Source organism: Hydractinia symbiolongicarpus, chromosome 10, assembly GCF_029227915.1.
Source record: "Hydractinia symbiolongicarpus strain clone_291-10 chromosome 10, HSymV2.1, whole genome shotgun sequence".
Taxonomy (NCBI): Eukaryota; Metazoa; Cnidaria; class Hydrozoa; order Anthoathecata; family Hydractiniidae; genus Hydractinia; species Hydractinia symbiolongicarpus.
In genome coordinates, this window is record NC_079884.1 from 13,043,770 (window position 1) to 13,060,351 (window position 16,582).

The 16,582-nt window shown below is 34.5% G+C and overlaps 3 protein-coding genes across 4 annotated transcripts; 2 read left to right on the top strand and 1 right to left on the bottom strand.

Annotated features, from left to right (window-relative positions):
* The first annotated feature begins 1,625 nt into the window (after nucleotides 1-1,625).
* On the top strand, nucleotides 1,626-5,803 carry LOC130613185 (uncharacterized). 2 transcript variants are annotated; one of them, XM_057434512.1, is made up of 7 exons: nucleotides 1,626-1,784; nucleotides 2,264-2,340; nucleotides 2,794-2,859; nucleotides 3,197-3,257; nucleotides 3,606-3,806; nucleotides 4,185-4,420; nucleotides 4,512-5,803. In XM_057434512.1, the coding sequence occupies exons 2-7, from the start codon at nucleotides 2,299-2,301 to the stop codon at nucleotides 4,797-4,799; spliced, it is 894 nt and encodes a 297-aa protein (XP_057290495.1). In that variant the 5' UTR covers nucleotides 1,626-1,784; nucleotides 2,264-2,298; the 3' UTR covers nucleotides 4,800-5,803. The 2 variants fall into 2 exon arrangements, with proteins under 2 accessions (XP_057290495.1, XP_057290494.1); XM_057434511.1 differs by having other exon boundaries at nucleotides 1,626-2,340.
* Nucleotides 5,804-7,839: 2,036 nt separating this feature from the next.
* Nucleotides 7,840-12,720, top strand: LOC130612289 (ras-related and estrogen-regulated growth inhibitor-like). Its single transcript, XM_057433599.1, has 4 exons — nucleotides 7,840-8,012; nucleotides 10,477-10,624; nucleotides 11,457-11,587; nucleotides 12,210-12,720. The coding sequence occupies exons 2-4, from the start codon at nucleotides 10,498-10,500 to the stop codon at nucleotides 12,630-12,632; spliced, it is 681 nt and encodes a 226-aa protein (XP_057289582.1). The 5' UTR covers nucleotides 7,840-8,012; nucleotides 10,477-10,497; the 3' UTR covers nucleotides 12,633-12,720.
* On the bottom strand, nucleotides 12,714-16,336 carry LOC130612288 (adenosine receptor A3-like). The gene is made up of 2 exons (XM_057433597.1): nucleotides 16,223-16,336; nucleotides 12,714-14,093 (listed from the first exon to the last, which is right to left on the bottom strand). The coding sequence occupies exon 2, from the start codon at nucleotides 14,080-14,082 to the stop codon at nucleotides 12,952-12,954; it is 1,131 nt and encodes a 376-aa protein (XP_057289580.1). The 5' UTR covers nucleotides 14,083-14,093; nucleotides 16,223-16,336; the 3' UTR covers nucleotides 12,714-12,951.
* Between the last annotated feature and the right edge of the window lie 246 nt (nucleotides 16,337-16,582).

Consider the following 16,582-nt stretch of genomic DNA (forward strand, 5'->3'; position numbering starts at 1 on the left):
ATCTCATTAAGATAAATAAAGTAGTTTTCTTTCAGGCTCTTTTTAAGGCTTTCTCAGAGCTCTGGGGACGAGAATGCCTTTTAGCCCCCCTCTTGCCTAACATTAGTAAAATGTACATATTTTTCTAAAAATTCGCTCTAGAGCACTCGCTGCATTACAGAGATCTCCCTTGTCCACTTTATAAAGGTTCGAACATTTTTTACAAAAATATCTACTTGTATTATCATGTGACTAAAGCTCTTCCGGAAAAATCGCTCATTCTCGCCCCTAGAGCTCCTTGAGAAAAACCTTGAAAAATACTAAAAATCTAATTCCAGGAAAGAAGAAATTGATTGAACAATTTTTTCCAAAGAAAATTTTTTTGTCCTCGACTCATTCGGCGGAAATATTTTTGAACCTAAAATTTGTGGACAGATTTAGATATTCCTTCGTACACAAAAGATTAACTGAGATACATAAGTTTTCCACTCATAACAAGTCGTTTCGTGGCCACTTAAAATTGTCAAAGGGGGTTTATTATGACAATTCTAATTTTGTCTCTCTATTTTAGGTAGCAGAGTCGTGTTTAAAAGGTAATATGATATACGGATGTTTTGTTATGCTGTGCTTTAGATTATGTGGTATTTGTTTTAAATTGCCATTCTACTGAAAACTTTTTCAACTAAGCGCGCTTCTCTTCAGGGATGTGTCTCACTAAAGACGATTCTTACTAGGGCCGTATCTGATTAAAGACGCTAATTCTCGCTAGTGATGTGTCTTACCAAGGGTACTTTTTGCTAAGGCCGCATTTCACTAAGGGCGCTAATTCTCGCTAGTGACTTGTCCCACTAATGGTACTTCTTGCTGGGGCCGTATTTCACCAAGGGCGCTAATTTTTACTAGTGACATGTCTAATCACAGATGCTTGTTTTCATAAGGTATGTTTTTTACAAAGTGTGTTTCTTACTAAGGCCATTCTCAAGGCCAGTATTCACTAAGCGTCGTAACACCTAGAATTATCGTACGATCATGGCAGAATAAGCCTTACGCTGCTTAACGCGCCTTTAATAATTAGGGCGTTAGGAGTGTTTCTCGCTTGGTCTATTAGCCTCATATTAATTCACCCACATATATCTTTTGAGCAACTCATGTTGTAAATTTAATAAGCTTGGTTCCCAGCACCCTTTGTTAGTTTACTATTTTATCAGTTAAAAAAGCAAAAACCCTGTGGTGTAACTGTGAATAAATTTTGACTAGTCTCTTTGATTTTCAAGAAAAAAAGGTACTATTGACTAAAATTTGATTAAAATAAAATACCAAATAAAGGTTTAATCTAACCTCGTTCCCAGGGATTCTTGTCTCTCATCGGCGCTGCGCTTATTGATAGGTATGACGAAAAAGATGTTTGTCTTGCCTTCCGATATGCAAAAAGAGATTGTGGTTGGGTTTAATCACCTCATCCCTTTTTCGTTTTTTTTTATCACAGTTCCCGATATCGGGAAAGCGAAAAAAGGCATTGGGGGCGAGATGGGAGAGGTAAGGCTTTGTTCAAAATGTGTTGCACTAGATTTCGTTTATTCTCCACATTTTATCATTTTTGACCCTGTGTCCTATCCTTTTTCTAAAGTACAATGTTGCTTAAAAGACTTTCAAACAACACTATCGTTTTCTTTCTTTTTAAGATTGTGATGGCGGGACAGATGATTCGAATGGTTTCCCTCAACTTCATTCAGATATTGTACATCACTATTGTGCTAATGAACGTACAAATCCAAATTTTCGAATTCAGTGGGCTACACATTCACGTAAGTAACACATTTAAGAAAAATTTTTATTGGGAATTGTGTGGCTCTATATAAAGGTTCGTTTATTCATTTATTCATTTATTCTTTTTTTCATTTATTTATTTATTTATTTATTCATTTATTCATTTATTCATTTATTCATTCAATTACTCATTTACATTTACTCATTCACTCATTCACTCATTTACTTATTTATTCATTTATTCATTCATTCATTCATTCATTTATTCATTCATTCATTCATTCATTTATTCATTCATTCATTCATTAAAAAATTCAATAGTCTGTTTCACGTATTTATTATATTTTCACGTATCGATTATATTTTCACGTATCGATTATATTTTCACGTATCGATTGGTTGTAGTTACAATGGCAATTTCTCGATAAATTGTAAATTTGTCCGCGCGCAAGGTTATTTTTGGTGTTGGAGTTTTTAGCTTTAGTATTTATAAATATAATGATATTTTTTATTGCAGGCGATCTTTCCAGACTACAATCGTATCAAATTGTGATGGTGTTTAACAAAACATTCATTTGTTTTAGATGCTCCAGGGTATGTTGGAGATTGAAATTAAATTTTTTCCGCTCCACAAAAAGACAAATAAATAAAATTTAGTGTCACTTCTTCTTAAACTTGTTCGAGTCTACCACACAAACTGTTAATTAACTTTAACACAAAGTTAGCAACGAAATAATTAGAAAGACAAAATTATAAGAGTCGTTATTGTTTTGTTACGTTGTTAGGATTTTGGAATTATATTTGCAATTTGTCTTCCAAAGTTTCCTAAATTTTTTTTTTTGTTTCAATATTGCATTTACTCCAATTACCACCCAAAAAAGAGGCGCTGCAGCCCAGTGTGCTTTACAACCTTGTATCTCTAAAATGAAGACCGTCTCCCCACGCCTCTATAGCAAAAAAAGCGTAAGTGATCCTTGGGGACAAGGTTACAACTTAATTTTTTGTTGTCATTTGAATGAGTACATGTTGTATTTTTATTTGCAATAGAATGTCACTGAATTTGTGTTTGGGCAAGAACAAGGGCTGGACTTTCATACAGACTATTCAGTATTGGTACGACTTAACTTTAATATTGGTCACATGAAGACATTTTCCTTGTCACTTTTCAAAACTAAATTTACTCAATGAACATAAAATAGATAGTTGTATCAAATCACTTTGGTAAATTTCTCTTTTGATCTTTTCGCTCCCACCCTCATCTCCCAGGGCGTATTGTGATCACAGTTGATTAAGTACTTCGTCCTGCTGTTATAACAGAGAAATTATTTTCACTTAAAAATTGGTTTTGTTTAGTGAGAACTGGACATCGTTCCTAGGTCTGCTGGAAACGGAAAACCTTGACCCCAATGCATTATTTCTTATTAGTAATTCAAGGTAACTTGTTCATTAGGTGACACCAATGCCAACAAAACCAGGAGAATTTAACAGTACATTCATAGGAAGATGTCCGCGTAAGTAATCTCCAGCACATCTTTGTGCATCATCTTCCCATCTAGTTACCAGGGGTTGTTTTTCACTATGAATTTGTGGCTGGTGTGAAAGAAGTAGAGAAAGCTCTCGGATGGAGATTGTTGTTTTCCAAAGTGTGTTTAAACTTGAAGGAAAGAATACGGGATTCTTTCCTCCAAGGTTTAAACTATGAAATTGATTATCATATCAATTTCGTTACTATGTTTCTTGAAACTTTGATATTCGAGGCCAGAAAATTTCATCATGTCAGCAACCAATTGTTTCTGTTTGGCTAATGTCAGATGTTAAAGCTTTTATTAGTAATACAAATTAATCTTATAATAACACAGCTTTGCCACTCCACTCAATGGCTCCTTCAACGTTGCCTTCCTTGCCACCATCTACTTCTTCGACGACCAAAACTTCCACAATCACCATATGGCAAATTATTTTCATATTAGCTGGTGTCTGCTTATCGACGGTTGTGCTGGTAACCATGGCAATGTGTTATAGAAGGAGAAACGCCCCTTATAAAGACATGTCTTTTAAGAGTACGTAAGTTATGACTTTTTACAACTTCGTTATCAGGTTGTTTTCTAAAAAATCCAACGAGTTTAACTAGTTTCTTTATGTTTTTGTTGAATTGACCACGTTTTCAATGTTTCTAGTGAGACAACCTTGTTCCAAGGTTTTTTCTCATCAGCGCTTCGCGTATCGATGGGTCTCGCCGTCCGATATGCAAAAAGAGACAACAGGTGCTTGGATCAAGGTTGTCCAGTAAGGATGAAAGCCACTAAATATTGTATTCGATGTGTTTTAACAGATTTTAACTGATATAAACACGCCGCAACTATCAAACTAACTGTTTCGTGTCCAACTCTTTCTCACTTCACCCTGATTTTTTTTTTTTTTTGCTCTCACCAATATAGGCAATAAAACTCAGACAGGAATCAGCGTTTATATTTCCCATTGCGCATCTGACAACAAAGAAGAGGAGAAAATTCTTCAACTGGCTAGCTTAATATCATCGTATGGTGTATCTGTGTGTATTGATTTGTGCAGTCACGTTGAAATCAACCAAATGGGTGGTTTACCGCACTGGGTGCCAGATAAAATGGCTAATGTAAAAAAGATTCTTCTCATTCTATCGCCGTGTTATATACAGGTATGTCTGTCTGCCTGCCTACCATTTTTACCAACCTTTCATCTAATTATTTTCTCTGTACCGTGAAAGCTTCACATAACCTTGAATTTAGGCTGTTACATCACATGACCTCGTGCAAGAAGCTCATCCTGAAAACGTTTGTAGAGTTAGAAGTGAATTCAATTACATTAAAACGTTCCTCTATCATGCGTGTCAAACAGTACCAGATGTTGTCATCTTGCTTGACAATGTAAATAAAAATGACGTCCCTACTGTGTGTAAAGGGAGAGGGTGTTGTAGTTTTCCAAGTAGTATAAATGAAAATGACAGCGATTGTAAACGACTGATTGGTCTGTTGTTGGAAATTGAACCGATTCAAATAGTTACTACACCCACCTAACAAAGAGTCAGGATTTCGCGGTTGTGGTATAACATGCAATAAGAAGTGATAAGAAAAATATTGATTATCTCTCCTTTGGAACACACTATTGGCAACAACCGTTTACAAATTGTGAGCTATAACCGAAGTGCGCAGCAAATACTGCTTAAATAATGTTGGCTGGTCCGACGCAGAAGTATATGCCATAACTTCAAGTTTTTTAGAAACAAACAAATGACATAGACAAGCCTAGCTATTTTATTAATTGTCCATTTGTTGAGCCTGCCTTTTATTTTAACATTCTTTGCGGTAGCTCCCAGCGGTTAGTGTTTGAGCATGCGCATTACATTCTTTTTATCAGCTGTAACTCTTGCATTCTGGCAGCTTTCCAAGTTGAAACGACCAATTCCAAGCGGATGGATTTGTTTTTTAACAACCAAAATTCAGGAAATACTACCATTTTTATTGCAATGAGAATATCGAGCGTGAAGTCTAAACAACGGGAACTACAATCATGAATGCCTAATGGAAAGTGAAAAGAGAACCGCAAACTTGTTCTTGAGGAGTTGATGTAGAATTAAATTTGCATTATATACATTTTTATACATAAGAACTTCTTCCTTTTGTTTTAAAAAAGTAATTCTTCTCTCTTTGAGTTGATTTGAGGCTGTACATGCTCATTTTTTACACTTTTTCAATGTTAAATGTTCTTATAACGTAATCTTCCAAAAAATACGATAATAAACGTTTTAATTTACCGAAGATGAATTTATTAGGACTGGAAGTAATAGATACTGTAGAAGCTCTTATAAAAATATTATATATATATCATACTTGTATTTTTATTATATATTTTCATGCTATATTTATTCATATTGTATACAAAAAAAATGTATTGACAAATTTGCTGTATATTACATTTATAATGGCGCTGTCTTTTCCGCGTTCTTATAATCTTTCTGGTATGTGTGCGTTAGTCAACCACCCTGTACCTACCTAGCTTTTGGTCTATCTTGACCAAACATAGTGCTCAGTGTTAAATTGTGATTGGTTCAATTTCTTGTTCGAGCAAGGAGAAGTTTTCGCTGTTACACGATAAATGTAGGATGCTTTTCCCTGCATTCTCGTCCTCAGAAGTTTTAAAGAGAGTGTGTTGATATCTTCGCTGACTGCTTCCACCTTTAATAAAATCTATGTATTCTAACCTGATACCCAGCGCTTGTTCCCAGTAAATGCAGCAACGCTGTTGTTGGTATTAGGACAGAACCTTAACAAGCCTTGTTCAGGTTCCTAACGAGGCTGGCTGTATCAGCTAATTCAAACTAGCTACCCTAAAGAACACATCTGACTAAGCCACAAAAGAATTTTCCGCAATTTTGGATTACGCGAAAATGACACAAGACATGTTCTAAGTTGCTCTCATTTCTTAGTTCTTAAAGTTCAACATTCATCGATCCAACCGATTTCCATGGAAACGAAGTTGTTTATAATATAACCTTTTGCACGGAAATAAGATCAAAATAATAATAATAAATTTAGAAAATAAACACAAGGGAGGAGATTGATTTTTACCGTCTTCTCTCATTAAAAAGGCAAAAATCCCTGTGAACGAGAGTGTGAATTTTCCAGAAAAACTGTTTGCTGTATTTACCCAACCTCGCCCCAGTACTTAGAAAGGTTAACAATAAAGTAAGAATAACAAATTGTAGAAGAAAGGACCTCTTTTTCAAGTTGTACAACAGTGTATTAAATTTGAAGTGACACAAAGGGGAAAGCATGAACTTAATTGTACAAAAATGGCTAATATAAACTCTTTATTATAAAGAAAGCAAAAATAAGAACTTTGGCTTCTTCCTGTTTTTACCGAGAATCGAGAGCAATTTTTACTTAAGTTCCAGTTCTACAGTACAAAGAGCGTATATTTTTAAGCCTATATAATGCCTTCCAAATGGCTTATAATTTTTCGTGATTGGTTGAGCCTTGGAGTGAGCTAACTGTTGAGCAAATTATTTTCTTAAAAAACGAGGACTGAAATTTATTCCAAAACCGAGAACTTGTCGGAAATTTATTCCAGAAACGAGAACATGTCGGGAAATCTGTTCCAAAACGAGAACATGTCGGGATATTTATTCCATAAACCAGAACTTGCCGGAAATTTATTCCAGAAACGAGAACTTGTCGGGATATTTATTCCAGAAACGAGAACATGTCGGGAAAAAAGTGGGTAAAGAGAATTTTGTTCTTACTTCTTACAATTCCCAGCCTCGTTATTTTTATAACACTGAATTTAAGAATGATTCATATTCTTCGTTTATGTATAAGTTTTTGTCATTTACAATGCCTGTATTTTTTAATACGTAGATTTGTTGTCATGAGGACAATTGCAGCTTACGCTTGACATTTTCATTTTTAAAGTAAAGAAACTTGTATTTTTGTGCATAATAAGGACATATGTTACTGAAACGAAACTTTGAACTGCTAAAGTGGCAACATTTTTTCAAAAGTGATGATATTATTTTCTGGATTATAATTTTAGTGCTGTCTAGATTTCTGTCCAAAAAAGAAATATCGGTAGTCGTAAATTATGCTCCGAAATTGTAATGCAACCTCGTCCCCAGGGCATTTTGTATCTTTTACACTGAGGTTTAATGTAATGTACAATATAAGTATTAAAAACAACGGTTATTTTAAAACTTTAATATCTTGTTATGTTAAGTCGTTTTACATAACGATGTTAAAAGTATATCTCTTATAACAACCGTATTATTTGCAGGTTTAAAATTACTTCCAATATATCAAAACATTTAAAAATATTTATAATAACACGGGGGTAATGCCTACTACTATTATCGTAATTACATTTTAAGGACCGCAGGGAAATGTTTATGAGTATTATCATTACAAAGCTTGTTAGAGCTGTTAAAGGTATTACTTTTAATTCCTTAAGTTATATTATTATACAGCTTGTTTTTTTAATTTCTAAAGTAATTAAAATTTAATAACTCAACCCCCGTGTTGGAAGTATATTGTCTGTGAAATCACGCCGCGCTTCACTAAAGCAGTGCAGTTGTTTCAACTGGAAACTAACCTACGAACAAACAAAGCGATAATGTTCGCTATAATGTTTGTTTTTCTACAAAAACAACAAACTTTAACTAAATAACCTCCATTTTATAATTTTTGGAGTACTGAGAAAATGAAAAAAAACTTGATCAGGGTTGTTATGCAAGAAACGTAAGTATAAGTTATTTTCCCGCTCTTTTTTAAAGAACGGCAAAGTTTTCATTTTTCTGTTTTCATAAAAATTACTTTACTTGGCATTTGTTATCAGTCTTACCAGTTTCCTTGCAAAGATAAGTAGATATTTTTCCTTATTAGGATTAATGTTATGGTATGACATTTATTTAACTTCACGCTCTAAATATAGAATACATTTCGTAATTGTGTAAATACTGTGTAGAGTTTAGCTTGTATTTTGTTGGACAGTTGCTTAAAAAAAGGGTGTTTGCTTGCCTTAAGATTTTGTAGTGTTTTAAGCGTTTTTAATATTTCTTGAATTTATTATATTTTTTTACGTGGAAGCTTTTCCTTTATAAAAGAGGGATATGTCGCGATATATGTCTTGTGTTTCTCAGTTTGCGTATCATGAAATGCGAGTGAGAAATTCATGTTTATCTGGAAGTTGAGAAAATATTACAAACTTAATCCAAGACATATCGCATTTTTTGATGCGAGGATGAAACATAAAATATTTTTACAGACCTTGGGATCGAGGTTGCATGTAATTTAGTGGGGAGTTGTTTTGATTTTATTTTCCAATCGGAATCTTGATATAAAAAGAAGGAAAAAAGGGCACTGAGAAAGAGGTAGCTCTTTAAAGTCGTTTCGGACAAAATGATGTCGGATAGTACTAGACACGAGGTGTATATAAAGTAATAAGTTCGAATGATTTCATATTCTTATTTTGGAGTGGACGTGCCGATGGATAGAAAGAAGAATTCAAGCAAGCTTGCTCCAATGTTTTTAAATAAAGATTGGTGACGGGGTATTTTTATGGATTGATCATACGATGAATCAACGTTTATTTCCAAGAAATTTTCATATGAAAGTTTTGTTACGACGTTCAATCAGACGTATTCGAAACTGCTTTTGAAGAAGGAAATATTGAGATGAACTTTCGATAGCTAATCTCAATCACTGTGTATCTCAAACTCGTCCCCAGCGCCTTTTGTCTCGCCGTTTAGTGAAAAAAAACAGACAAAGGCGCTGGGGGCGAGTTTGCGTGTATCTAACATGGTTTTAAGTATCGTGTCCGGAAACAATAATAAACGAAGGATAACATTTTAAAACACATGTGAAGATGTCTTCGAAATGTCTTTGTAAAATGAAGAAATAACCTTGTTACCCGAACCTCCTTCCAAATTTTTTTTTTCACTTTTGGATAACGGTATTGAAGAGTGAAAAAGAGCCCTGTGGACCAGGTCACTTGATAACCTTTATTATAAATTTCAACCTGATTGATACCGCATGGCATTACATTAAGTAGTTAATGCTATTTTAACAACATTCTTGGCTCATTATTCTCATCATTTTATATCTCTTCATTAGCTAATTATTATATTTTATGTTTTTGTAGAAAAAAGCTACACGCTTGGTAAAGGATTTAAAACAATCGACGTTACTAACTAGCTTCTCCAAACTACATCTATCTATCGCCATAACTCAAACGCACAAAGAAACTGTTAAGAAAGGCCTGGACATTAAGTGGCAGTACGGTTTGCCATGTCTCCAAGGCATACAATGACTATTGAACACATTTTTGCCTTTTGAATTCCTGATTTTATTATGTAACTAATAGCAACAAGGATTACAGCAGTCATTAGATAGTGACGTCACTATTCAGTCTGCATAAAGTCTTGCGGGATCATTTTGAACGTTTACAAATATTTTGTCTATACCGGCATGACGTCATTAGGTTTTAAAAAGACGCTGTTTGCATACTATGTCTTTTTTCAGGTCATGAAATTCGTGTTAAAAAAGCCTTAATCGGTGCCGGCTGTTTTAACTCTCCATCTGCTTGACATGCATCTTATTTCTGTTAACTTGGAAAAACGAATAGCTAAAAACAATCTTGATTGCTAATCAGTAATTTAGTTTGGTAACGTTCCTTATTGTTACATTATTTTTACACTATAAGAAACACCTATTTTATGTGGAAGATGGAGGTGATAGCTAGAAGAATTGTGGGGAGTAGATTAAATATCTATTTTAAAACAACATGGCTGACGTTATGGTACCGACATGTCGACAAACAGTCGTATGGAAATACAAGCAAACGGGAAATAGAGAGGAAAGAATTGAAAATAATAACGATAGAAAACGAAACTATGTAAAAGAAACAAAATAGTGGCTGAAAATAATCAATTACTTTGCTACTTAAGCCGCCATGTTGTTATAATGAAGCCATTGTTGTTGTCAATAACAAATGCATTTTATCTATTACCATGACATATATCTTTTTATGACTATTATGCAATTTTGGAAGCTAAGTTCACACTATTGAAAAAATAGATCAAGTGTTTTCATTGGTTGCTTCTGTAAAAATAAAATAGCTTATAAGCCAATCAAAATTAGTTATTTGGTAGGCGGTATGTTTTTGTAGTATAAACTAACCCTTATGTTTGTATGACATTTATAGTAAAATTGAAACAGAATCACTATGGGAGACTCACACGAGGGTAAAGCCATGCATCCATTATTAGATAAAATATACGGAAAAGTGTTTCCACGTGCGGAAAAGTCAATACGAATCGTCGTTCTTGGTTCACCAGGAGTGGGGAAAACGGGTAAGGAAGGCATTTTAATTTTTACTATTTTTTTACCCGAATTTTTGCAGCATTCATGATTTCATTGGATTGTTACACAATTAGCTTTAAAAAGGGTATCGGATCCCAATGATAGATATTTTTAATATCTTCGATTTATAGTTTACAGTACAGTTGCTTAAACCCGAATATTTCCCGAATATTTTCCGAATATTGTTTGAACAATTTTTCCCATGTGATTTTTTTTCACAAAATTTGCGAGACCGAAACATTTTCGAATTAGTAGAATTTTGCTACGTGAAGGTTCATTTTTTCAACAAAGAATATGTTTTTAAAAACTATTTTGTCAACTCTTCAAAGTATCTAATCCACGAAAATGAGACTAGCTACTACTGGCTAATAAAATAAAAAAGGTCTTAAGACACAAAAAAAATTCCTATGACAAAAAACTAATTTGTCGTTAAAGTTTCATGTTGTCGGTGAGCGGAAAAAGCCATGATATTTTTAAAACCACGACACGACGTAAACTAATTATTTTAAAATAGAAACTATTAATGTCTGACCGACCTTTTCTATGACGCGCGATACTTACAAAACAACTTTAGCTTACAAAGACTATTAAAGTTAACCTTAAGGTTAAAGTTACATGAATTTTATCTCTCTGAGATGAGTATTAGTTTTTACATACAATTTAAAATGTAGCTAATGACACCAGTTACCGCAAAATAATTAAAATAAAAAAAGGTGTTCATTAAAACCACTTAATTTACGCTCCACCTCATGTGACCATCAGTTATTTGGAGCATTTTTGCAATTCAAAGTATTTGTTTTTGATTTCCTATTGTTTTCTTAGCGCTGATCATAAGATGTTTGACAAACCAATTCTTCAACAATTACGTACCAGGAAAGGAAACTGCTTACAGATACACTACGTCGATAGGACCAAAGAAGATTAATTTTGAAATAATGGACTCCAATGGAAAGGTAAACTTTACTATAACTCCATGAAAGTACATTTCGTTCCCAGAGCTCTTTTTCTCAAGAGCTATTGCAACGATAACAAAAGTATTTACACCTGTTCCTACTAAGCCATCTAGGGTCTCCTCCATTTTGATTAGGTTGCAAAAATGGTTACCAACACTTCAGCATATTTCTCCCAAAAAAAATTCCTGCAAAATTAAAGCTAGATAAAAGTTCGAACAAAGTTACAAAATTTAAAAGTGTAACTATAAGCACAGCCCACCCACCCACTCACTCAGCATTTTCCCATCCCACCACAAATAGGGTTAATATCGAAACCGAAATCAATGAGGCTCCTAGGGACGATCAAAACATAGAAATTGTCGCTCTAAATTTTTTTTCTCGCTGTATTTATCTTTTACATGACCTGATATATATCTTTTCAATGATGATGTCATTCTGTATAAAAGATTATGTTTCTATGAAAACCTAAAAAAAAAGTCATTCTTTTGTCCCGGTATCAGCGAGATTGAATCGTTTGTTATTTTGCGACCATGGTATTCAACACCCGCCTTGTTTCTGGCGATTTATATGTTTTGTGATCTGCCATTATAAATTTTTTCCATGACGTGTTTTTTATTTTTAGAATAACGCACTAATCAGTTATGCGGACGCAGTTGTACTCGTATATTCCACCACTGACAGAAAAAGTTATGAACATGTGAAAAACCTAATCGAGAGCGTACGAAAGTTAAACTTAAACTCAATACCTATCGCAGTAATTGCAAACAAAATCGATCAAAGTAAAAAACGTGTTGTCACAAAACAAGATGGCGAATCTCTGTCTACTATCCACAAGGTTAAAGTTTTTGAACGTTCAGCGGCAATCCCTACAGAAGACATGAATAGCGTGTTTACAGAGATGTATAAACTTGTGCAACTTACTAAAAAGACACGTCGGGACAGTGACCCAGCGTTATTTGACCCTGCTTCAAAAATGGCGCTAAAATCGATACGCAGGCGATCTTCATCACTAGACTCCAATGAATTTATAAAACTTGTGTTGTGAATATTTTTTGTATATGACATGTATATTTTACTAACTTTATAACAATAATTATTATTTGCTTTTATAAAGAGAATCTCAAAGATCATCATAGGGTCTCTTGCAACCTCAATCCCAGGGCCCGTGACATTTTTGGATATCAGGATGAAACACGTACGATGAATAAAATACGCTGCAGGTCATGGGGTGGAGATTGGGCCTAGCGCATGGCCTCTACCCAAGTTTACAATTTTTTAAGTAGAATCGAGGCCCGGATAAATAAATAAATAAATCAATTTTTATGTCCAAGTAACTGTTATAAAGTTTTATCGGGATTTTTTAATTAAGTTTCTTGAAACATTGGATTATCGAATGATGCTTCTATCATCTGTGACATATTTGGTTCTTTATAAATAATCGATAAAGCATTCGTGTTTGTAGTAATCAAGACTTCGTCAATGTTTACATCAACGGTGCTTTTTCTCATGGAAACAAGCGTAGGTCTTCTTAGAACGATTGCTGATGAAGAAGATAAAGTTCGTGCTCTCATTTCATGCTGGCCGTAAGTTGTGCAACATAGGATACTTTTGTATCTATCACGAAACAAGTCATGTCTCATGGCGTATATTACTGGGTTAATTGCTGACTGTAAAAAACCAAATATAACCGCCAGTTGAGGTAAAACAACAGGCATGTTGCTACCTGTGATTATCATGCATAAGTACACGACGAACGGTGACCAGCAAATACAAAATGTTAAGCCAATAATAATGATAGTTTTTAGAATATGTCCTTCGTTAACTAAACGAATATCACTAAGTGTGTTATTTTTTAATCTTTCCGCATGATTCTTTGTTTCAATGTAAACTGTACTGTAACAGATTACCATTATTACGAATGGCGCGATGAAACCGAGAATAAAAAACACTGCTAAATACACGTAATCAGATACGGCTCTATCTACACCAGCTATGCATTGCGTTCTCCCATCTACATGGACATATCGGCTCCAACCCAAGACAGGTCCTATCGCTACGACAAATGATGCTATCCAAACACCAGTAATAAAATGCAAAGAATGATCGACACTTCTCCAGTATAAAGGGCGATGAACGAATAAAAATTTGTGTAAACTTATTACAGCTAATGTCATTAAAGATGACAGAAAGAAAAGCACTAAACAGAATCCATTAAACTGACATAACGTTTCGTTATTTAAAATATCTTCATCGTATGTAGCGTATATGACAATGGGAATGTCTAAAAATGCAACAGCCATATCAGAAATGGACAAACTAAATAAATAATTCCAGGTAGTATTTTTAAGTAATTTTTGTTTCCATGTAGTGTAACACACCAACGCATTCCCAATAATTGCTGATGTCATGATGACGACAAGCATGCATTCTTGAAGAGCTAGGGTGCCCAATCGGTTATAATTATCTACCGAAGCAGATACAGTGATGTTGTCCATGCTTCAGCTCACTAAATAAGAGATAAGCAAGTAAAAATACAGTACAAGTTAGGATCTTTTGTGTGAATGGATTATAGAATGCCTTTAGCTAACTAAAAAAATTAAAAAGAGCCCGTGGTCGAGGTTGTAAGAACCACTCTTTTTATTGTAGTTTTTCTGTATAAGGTGATTCAATAAATTATACATCTTTTTTGGGCATAGGGATGCCTCTATATATTAATATCCGCACTTCTGTGTCTCTGCGCGATTTTTATAATCGTGCTACGGATGCATGAAAAAGTAAACGTGCTAGGTTGGCGGGAAAAAAAGACGCGTAAACCCATGGATTTATCCACAGTCAACCGACTAGCATTCAATACAGTACTTTTTTATGCCAACCTTGTTAGTATAAAAAACTAATACCGAGGTTTTTTGCATAGTTTTGAGGCTGGGTTCCAGTTTAATGATTAATCATGGTTAAATATGAATAGATGCAAGTGCTATCTGTCTGAAAGAGGATAAAATAGATTTAAATGTATCAGACTAAGGAGACATATTTATTATGGTGTGATAGATATATGTCTTGAAATTTACCACACACGTTTAAGTGATAAAACACGTGTGATTAATATAATGTGATGTGAGTTTAACACGTCAGTAATAAATCATCATAAATTGTGATTATAATCGCGAGTTAGCATTATATAGTGATATACGAATTCGTGTATATGCGGTTAGTTTTGGTAAACTTCAAACACCTTATAATAATATTATTATACTTAACATATCATGGACTCAAAGTTTAAACTGGATCCAATACTTGCTACCAGATCATGCGTCAATGACATCGTCAACTTTATCTCCAGGGCTCTTCTATGCCTATAATATTATGCCGTGTCGTGCCGTGCCGTGCCGTGAAAATATCACAGTCGTGAAGAGCCTTGGGGTCGAGATTGTGACATTGTGAAAATTAGCATATTATTATAACAGTCTTTTGCCCGTGGATAAATCCACCGGTTCGTCCGTCTTTTATATACCGCATTATGTGTGTCTCGCTACTGCGGTTACCATTTTGCGTGACAGACAGACGTATACAGGTATTATAATATAGACTAGTCGTTAGCCCGTGGAAAAATCCACTGGTTCACCCGTCCTTTTTTATACCACATTGCGTCCGTCTCACTACTTGCGCAGCTAAACTACCATTGTGCGTGACAGACACACTGACAAACGTATACGGGTATTATAATAAAGACGTTCGTAGCCAGTGGAAAAACCCACGGGTTCGCCCGTCCTTTAAATTTAACCGCCGCAACAAAATGGACAAAAATATAGCGCATTTGGCATGGGTGCGCATTTTAACAATTTCGTGTTTCCGTTACGGGACGCGGCTTTCGCGGACACACAGATAAAATACGGCTATTATTAAAGAAACTAGTCGGTATCCCGTGGAAAAATCCAATGGGTTCCCCGTCCTTTGTATATCGCATATATCGTGTTTCCGTAGCACAATGTTTATTTCGTACACGAAGAGACAGACGGAATACGGCTATTATTAAAGAGACTAGTCGTTAACCCGGGGAAAAATCCACGGGGTCGCCCGTCCTTTATATATCATACTTCGTGTTTTCGTAACAGGATGCGGCTTTCGCGGACACACAGACAGATTGACGACAGCTATTATTAAAGAGATATTTTGATAAAACACAAAGAAAGAATAAATGCGCGTCGAATATTCAGTTGTTCGTGAGACTTATAACGGTTGCCATCGACGTGGATTCTTACCGCAAGACGAAGCAGGGACTGGAATTAGACGTACATACCGCTTTGAGAATTTCTAGAAGTGTATTTGCGAGCTTATCTAAAAAACAGATAACTCCCAGACACCCTAATGTCTCCTATCAGTGAAGGGAGATACTCTTAGGTGAAACAAACATAGGAACAGAGTCTTATGTGAAACTCCTCTCAAATACTTGGTCACTGAAAGTAGAGGGAATATTTATGCATCATAAAATAAATATGTTTTCTTGATAATAGTAAAGCCAAATTGAAATTGTTTGCTTCTTCATAAAATGAAGAGCAGGGAACATAAAGAAAATGGAAGAAGTAAAGGCAAGAAATATATGTAAAAAACATTGCTGTCTGTTGCATCAACACTAACCTTTCTACACATCTTTTCTTATTTTCTGCAATATTTTTCTCGTTTGTTTTTCTCCATAGAGATAGTGAAATAAAAAAGAAATCTCTCTCTCTGTGTTCAAGTGTGAAGAAAAATTATAAATTGCATCTGCTTTAATGACGTCATAAAAAGATAAAAAGGAAGAAAGAGAAAAGAGAAAGGATTTGTTTTTTTTTTGTGATATAATTAAATTAAATATATAAGAATTGAAAACAACAAACGCAAGACACCACGACTAAATTCCTACCCATTCCAAATTTTTATCGAACTATTTTTGCAGTGAGATAAGAAAACCGGCACAGAGCAACCCTGTGTCCTAAGGTAAATTTTTGCATGGTTTAA

Excerpts from the sequence above, each read along its gene's own strand:
- LOC130613185 (XM_057434511.1), top strand. The coding sequence starts at position 2,245 with ATGATATTTTTTATTGCAGGCGATCTTTCCAGACTACAATCGTATCAA. Across the intron at positions 2,341-2,793 it reads TTTGTTTTAGATGCTCCAGG|AATGTCACTGAATTTGTGTT; the intron begins GTATGTTGGAGA and ends TATTTGCAATAG. Across the intron at positions 3,807-4,184 it reads TAAAGACATGTCTTTTAAGA|GCAATAAAACTCAGACAGGA; the intron begins GTACGTAAGTTA and ends TCACCAATATAG.
- LOC130612289 (XM_057433599.1), top strand. The coding sequence starts at position 10,498 with ATGGGAGACTCACACGAGGGTAAAGCCATGCATCCATTATTAGATAAA. Across the intron at positions 10,625-11,456 it reads ACCAGGAGTGGGGAAAACGG|CGCTGATCATAAGATGTTTG; the intron begins GTAAGGAAGGCA and ends TTGTTTTCTTAG. Across the intron at positions 11,588-12,209 it reads TAATGGACTCCAATGGAAAG|AATAACGCACTAATCAGTTA; the intron begins GTAAACTTTACT and ends TTTTATTTTTAG.
- LOC130612288 (XM_057433597.1), bottom strand. The coding sequence starts at position 14,082 with ATGGACAACATCACTGTATCTGCTTCGGTAGATAATTATAACCGATTG.